The 7,394-nt window shown below is 42.4% G+C and overlaps 1 protein-coding gene across 1 annotated transcript; it reads left to right on the top strand.

The window, feature by feature from the left end:
- Positions 1-4: 4 nt before the first annotated feature.
- On the top strand, positions 5-2,768 carry FGF4 (fibroblast growth factor 4; the record flags this gene model as incomplete). The annotated part of the gene is made up of 3 exons (XM_085300989.1): positions 5-185; positions 664-767; positions 2,487-2,768. Coding segments are annotated over 3 exons (462 nt in total), but the record flags the coding sequence as incomplete, so codon positions are not given.
- Positions 2,769-7,394: the final 4,626 nt, after the last annotated feature.

Below are 7,394 nucleotides of genomic sequence, written 5' to 3'. Positions count from 1 at the left end.
GCGCCGCTGGGACGCGGCGCTCTTCGCCCGCTCCGTGGCGCGGCTGCCGGCCGAGCGCCGCGACGGCGACTACCTGCTGGGCATCAAGCGGCTGCGGCGCCTCTACTGCAACGTGGGCATCGGCTTCCACATCCAGGTCCTGCCCGGCGGCCGCATCGACGGCGTCCACAGCGAGAACCGATACAGTAAGCCGGGGCCCGGCCCCGAGCGCGGGGCTCCGCCGGGCTGCGCGCTGCCCCCCGCCGCCCGCACATCTGGGGCCGCACCGCTCCGCGGGTCGGGGCCCGGCGCGCCCAGGCGGGGAAGCATCTGCCGGGGGCTTAACCCCGTGGCCCCGCGGCTCCGATACCCAACTGAAACAATACGGCCGGGGAGGAGGGGGTGTTAAGTCGCACGCTGACAAATGTTTCGTGCGCCCCAGGCACACGCTGGTTTATTTTAACCCGGGAGGGGGATGCATGGGAGCAGTGTAAAAATAGCTACTTAGCCAAAAGAAGATAGGTCCCAGCATGGGGTGAGGGGTGCAACGCACTGGGTGTCTGTGGCCACCCGCGGCAGCGCTGGGCGCAGGCACCCGCACTGCGCTGGGGCACTGGAGCTGGGAGCCTCCAGGTGAGCGTGGCACACAGCTCAGTGCCCCTGACTCCTGTGTCTCCTCCACAGGTCTGCTGGAAATCTCTCCCGTGGAAAGAGGAGTGGTGAGCATACTCGGTGTGAAAAGTGGACTCTTTGTGGCCATGAATAGCAAAGGCAAACTCTACGGATCTGTAAGTAGCCGCCAGGCATGTGCTTGGGGAGGGGGCCATAGCCAGCTGGGGTGAGAGGTGTGCACAGTGCTGGAAGCTCCCCAAGCCCCATCCCTGCCCTGCCTGGGCCAGGCATGGGAAGCAGCCCTTGCTGCCTTGCCAAGGGAAGGTGCGCTGCCCAGGGATGCCCAGCTCACTAAGCTTTTGATGAAAAATCCATTCCTTGCATTCCCAGCCCTCTTTGGTTTCCCCATAAAAAAATAAAATCATTCAGCCATGGCCACCCATCTYACCTAGCATGTTCACCCTCAGAGCAAGTCTCTGTGTCACAAGCCCCCTGCTAGCCACAATCCTTATCTTCCTTATGTTTAAGTATGAACAGCTTCAGACAATTGTGGCAATCCCTCACCCATCCCTCGGCGGGCACTTGAAYTTGTGAGCAGCCAGGCCCCCATATATGATTCTTTATGAGGTGATAAATCAGTCATACCTATTGATCACATTCCTTGTTTGTGCTCTTGGTTGGAGAATCTGTTCTGATGAGGATTCAGCATCTTCAGGGGTCAAGCTTATATATATGAGATGGCAGATCTATTAGGAGATAATAYAGATCTTTTTCATATTGAATCTTGGGAATAAATAGTTATAGGCATCTTTAAAAACTCAATTAGGTTTAACAATGACAGTGGAGGCCTTTGCCCATTTCAAGCCATCTTTCTGCTTTTGAGTTCACCTCTGTATAAGTCACTGTGGTGAGCATCATTTCAACTCCACAGTCCTTTCATCTCCTTCCCTACCCATGGATTTTGTATTTCGTATCTCTCATATACGTTCTGAAGGAACTTGGCCTGACTATATCAGAGCTAACTAGGATATTTTCACCTGATATGAAGTACCCAGAATGATGCTGTGGCATCAGTTCTCTCATAGAGGATTTTGGCTTTTACTACAAGCCAGGCAGGTTCAACCAYCAAAGTGCAACAGGTCCTTTGCATCATTTCTTCTGAAGGTGTTATGCTGTTCTAGTGTCCTGGATAAAAGTAATCCTCTGGCAGGTTGAGACCTGTCTTACAAAACCATCAGCTTTTGCCCAGAAACAGTAGAGATTAGCTCTTTTGTTACTCTCCAGATAACACACCTGTAGCACCTGTCCCTCTTTGTACTTGCCTAGGAAACCACTTCACTGAAGTGAAATGCCTCTCAGCCAATATATTGCTGGTTGGACAGCTACTGCTTTGGGGAACAAGGTAGACTCATCACATGCAGACTCAGGAATATCAGTGGRCTTACTCATTTTAACACAGGGACATGGGTACAGATTACCATTCATCACTCTCATTGTCCCAACATCTGTTATATCCCTCTTGTCACTGATAGGAAAGGGACATTGATCAAATTAGAGGAGCAGAGCAGCAGAACAGGGCTCTGTCCTTACCCCACTGCACTGCCTACACTGTTAAAATGTGTCCCTTTTCCCCAAGGGCAGACTTGGTTAGGGGGTGTCCTTCCTAGCATGGCTCCAGGGTATGTGCCTGGCCTGGACATGGGCATCCTTAATGATCCTTTGAACCCTGAGAGTTGTTTGAAGCTTCATTTGGACGATCACTTCAAAAGCTAAGTAACAGGGGGAAAGTCAGCTCTATGTTTTCCTGCAGCACACCTACTACACCTGGTAGCAAGAATATTTCTACACCTGATGTTTAAAATTCCTTCCTTCTCATTTTTTCCTTTTCATTTCAGACCCACTTCAATGACGAGTGCAAATTCAAAGAGATTCTCCTGCCAAACAACTACAATGCTTATGAATCCAGGATTTATCCCGGGATGTACATAGCCCTGAGCAAAAATGGAAGAACAAAGAAAGGCAATAAAGTATCTCCCACAATGACAGTGACACATTTTCTTCCTAGAATTTGAGAAATCTCCCTTCAGATCTACCTCAGCACGGGAGAAGACAAGAGAATGCTTTTGGGGAAAGGAAACATGGTGCACTTTTACTGGAGAGTTTTATGCAAGAGTAGGAGTAAGATATTTAAATTAATTATTTAAATATGTATATATTGCCACAAAAGTTATTTATGGTTCTGATTTTTTTTTTATTTCTGAAAACAAAACAAACCTCCAACCGAAGGTATTTCATTTCATTGTGCTACAGTAGGAGATGACTGCTTTGTGATTTATTTAATTCATTTTTAAGTTATCACAGGTGTGCTGCTATTACATGTTCTAAAACAAGTGAAATTCAATTCCTATATTACAATGTTTTGCACTGTTTGTGTGTTGTACAGTGTCTATTGTTGTACACGTATTTGTTTTCGTGGTTTTGCTATTCTTCATGTGTTTTTAAAACCCCTGTGATTCTCAAAGGTCTTGGTCTTTGAAAATGAGCTGTATAAACCTTTCCCAGTTCTGATGCTAGCCTGTAGCCACACACAATGTCTGACCTCCTTTGTGCAGTGTTGCTATTTAATTGAACCAGTATCGGTTTACCTCTGGTACAGAAAGCGCAGCGTTGAAGAGCTAYCCCACAAATCTGTTTTTAGATCTGCTAGTGCTGAACTCTGAACTTTCCTACAGTCAGTCTTCCCAGAGCTACTAGGCAGCAGAGAGGCTTAAACAACTATATAAACTCAGTGGGGTTTTTAAATTTCTGTTCAGATAAAAAGGGGCAAACAATCTTTYGTGACCCTTAACTGAAGTATATTTGATACAATTGCTTTGCGTTAGGCTAAAAAAAAAGTCTGTGCCTCCCCCAATGAATACACTGTGAAATATGCTACTATGAGCAAATTATACCGTATTCAAATTGAATTCCCTTTCGTATTTGGAGACTATATTCATTTTTCAAAGCTGATGAAACACTATAGTACTCTTAAGGTTTTGAAAGGCAAAATCATTTGCTAGTTCTTAAGAAACAAGTTCTGTAATTGAGGTTATTCTGTACTATTTATTATTTTTGATGCAGTATTTGGATGGAGAAATATGCTGCTTTTTTCCATGGCTCATTCCCTGACAAAGTTGATTAATTTCTACCTCACTAATGCTTGAAGCCAGTCTCCTAACAAAATCTACATGCAAGGTACATGCTTTCCTGCTTGGTCTTATAATTCTGGAGAGGGGCCAAGGGGAACAATCCTTGTAATCCCAAATCTTTTTTTTTTCCATATGTAGCCAAAAGTATTCAAGATAGAGTTGGTTGCGTCCTATTTGAGCCTTGTCACGTTTGAGCTATCTTTATCCCATGATTTACTTTTAGTAAGGATAATCATGGTGAAAATATTTGCAGACAGCTGTCAGGCTGCAGTACTATATCGTCATCAAGTAACCCTATATTTTTCTTTATATATTTTGCACGTGTAACTCATGTCTCTAAAGCAATGAAGGAAAAGACAGGTTTGATTATGGGGGAATCACAAAAAGGATCCTTTACTTTTCCATTCTTTCATTCATTTCTTTAAATGACATTATCTTTGTGACATCAGTACATTAAGTCGTAACTGGGACTAACCACAATGTTTAGCGAATTAGAAGATGTTTACAGATCATCTTCCCGTTTGAACCAATTATTTTTAACTATATGCAGATCTCAAGGCTGAAGGTAATTTCAGTTTGGCTTTTTTTCTTTTTACATTCCTATACAAAAGTTCTTGTTCTACTGGAATCATATAGACTTGTCTACTTACAAGTGACCTTGAAGACAAAATCTACTCACCAAAGTTCAGTAAAATCAGAGTAAAGCAGGACCAGACCTCAAGCCAGCTTCTGTTAAAAAAAAAAAAAAAAAAAAAAAAAAAAAAAAAAAAAAAAAAAGCCAAATCAAGAAAGCACCTAGGAAATGTCATACCTAAGGGTTTTTTTTTCCCTGTAATTTGGGGGATTTCTGTACTTTCTATGTTTCCTATATGTGTGATCATTGTGTAATTATCACCACTACCTCTGACAACTGATGATTTTGTTCCAAGTTTCAGACAGCAAAAGCAGATCATAAAGAATTTGCCTGGGAATGGTTCTTTGTCACTTTTCACTCCACTGAAATCCACARCTGACAGCCTCATGCAAGATACTTTCAGAGGTAGTAGTTGTAACGCTGAAAAATTGTGAAAAAACCTTGATAACAATGTTACATGGTATGAGCTTTCACCATTTACCAGAATCTGTCTGTAGTTTTATACAGGTGCTGTTCAAGACTGTGGTGTATGTGCTGTGCACATTTAAATGCATAATAAATGATAAATGTTTACAACATACAGCACTTTCGTATTGATTTTAACTATTTTGAATGGACTACATCCTGCAATGAAAGACAAAAAAATGCTATTTCATTTTCACAGAGATAGGGGAGTCTTTGCATCTATGCCAGATCCTTTAAGAAACCCAACACGGATTTATTACTCAGCTAAAATTTACCCAGTCAAGGTTGGAATTTATCCAGAAAAGCCCAGATTCATGAACTTATTATAAATCTGCAGACTTCCATGTGTCACAAATTAGCATTCTTATTTATTAGCTGTGTGCTTATTAACAACAACAACTTTTCATGCAGCATCTAAAATTAATGACTAGAGACAAACCCGTTTGGGGGCTTGTATTGCTGGGTGTTACTCCTTCAAATGAAACTTAATTGCCTTTTGCTTGTCTTTAAAGAGTGCTACTCTATCTCTCTGCCATGCTTCAGTGAGATAAGTTTACATTGATTTTAGATACTCTAGGGTTACCTGCTTGATTTAAGATACTGCCTCCTTTTACAAAAACTGATTATACTCTTACAGGTGCTTTGTAGCACACCTTACAGCAAGACCCACTTGCACAATTTTTATTTATAAATACTCATGCATATGTGTTTGTGCACACTTGCCACACACGCCATGTCAAATCTCTATACTTTTAGTTTTACTCACGGGTAAGCCCCTTCCTAGGATGAAGGAAGGATATGTAATGGGAATGACAATATTCAGGTTTCATCTTGCATTCCTTGATGGCCAAGGGGGTTTGTTCAGCTAAGGGCTATGTGAAATAGAAAGCCAGATGCCAAGAAAGCCAGATGCGAGATACAGACTTCTCCACTTCATTTTCCACTGAGTGATATTCTCTTCACTGTTCCTAGAAAGGGGATGCCAATAAATGAGCTGTGAATGGCCAGTGTCCTCACTTTGAGCAAGAGCAACTTCTCTGTAAAGCTATACCAGCTCTATAAGTATGCAGCAAAAATTTTTTTTTTTCAGAACAAGGATGGATGCAGTGTGTTTAACGCTCTTACAAGTAGAATCAGAATGAATAGGCAAGTAAATATATATAATATTTTTTCACAATTAACTTTTTGTTTACATTGTTTTTAAATAATRAGCAAGCATAAATTTGGAAGATTGCAGGGTCTTCCAAAACTATAGACAAAAATCACAGCTGGGGAAAAGAATTTGTCTGAGCTCTGGGGAGACATTCATTATAATATTAAGATCAGAGCTAAATCCTGAGACTTGGCTCATAGGAAGGTGAGATTTCAGCATAGTGGTTTTGTGGGTTCATAGCACACAGAATAGTTGTATTGCATGTACAGTTTTACCCATAGGAAGATTTAAGAGCCTGTTGCCACCACAAAGGAAGAAGCTTGAAATGTTACAATAAACTCTTCAGAACTCTTTTTTTCCCTCTATCATCACCTGTTTTTACTTCATTGCTAACCCAGCTTTTCTCCCATTGTCTTTGGAGGTAGTGGAAGAAATGCACTGAAGGTGAGAGTGAATTTTAATACCAATATACTTCCATGGTATACAATGTTGTGCTGCATTTCTAAAATCACTCAGAGCATTGCTAGGCTCCAGGCATGCCCGGTGCTTCTGGCATCCTCTGACAAACATTTCTCTGCACTGAACAACTACTGAAACCTTTCCTGAAAGTAGATTAACTCCTTCTATAAGCCAGGCACATTTCACCCCACATCAGACTGATGGTCCAGCCTGTCATGTAAGATAAACCAAGGGAACCAGTGTCAGTCCTGGTCCGTAGGCAGACACCATGGGGGGCTGGCCACGTCTTCGATGGGGTGCCCAGGCGGAGCTGGGCACTTGCCAGTGGCAGACGAGACACTCGCCTCCATGCACTGTCACCCCTTTGCAGACTTGCCTGCTCTAAATGGTCTGCGTTTAATGTTTTCTGACTCCTCTGTGACATCTTCCAAGTTATCTGTATCTAATCTGTGCTAATAAAAATCAGCATGACAAAACACTGGCTCGTATATAATAGCCACAGGTTTCAGTGTGGTCACTGAGTTTATAGTACCAGATTCAGTTGTTCACACTTTACCACTTGGTTTCTACTGCAGTATATTAACTGACCATGCAAGTGGCCAATTAAAGAGAGTCTGTTAAGAGGTGAGGAGCCTTTTGATAAAGGCTACCAAGCACTTCAATAACAAAGTTAAAAAGAATGCCCTGAAATACTGCATCTCTCCTTGTACAATGCAAATTATTATTGCTTATAAAGCACAGATGAGAAGAACAGATTTTTAATGTAGAAAACTCTGTCTGAAGCTAAAAAAAAAAGGGGGGGGGGTTTGGTTTTTACCAGGTAATCAAAACACGGATGGAATAGTGAAAAGCTGTAATACCCGCCTGTTTTCAGGCAATTCAACATGAAAAAAGGAAGATACAG

The sequence above is a fragment of the Rhea americana genome, unplaced genomic scaffold, assembly GCF_003343005.1.
Source record: "Rhea americana isolate MKP2758 unplaced genomic scaffold, rheAme1 scaffold_17, whole genome shotgun sequence".
In the NCBI taxonomy this organism is placed as follows: domain Eukaryota; kingdom Metazoa; phylum Chordata; class Aves; order Rheiformes; family Rheidae; genus Rhea; species Rhea americana.
This window is presented reverse-complemented; position numbering and strand designations above follow the sequence as displayed.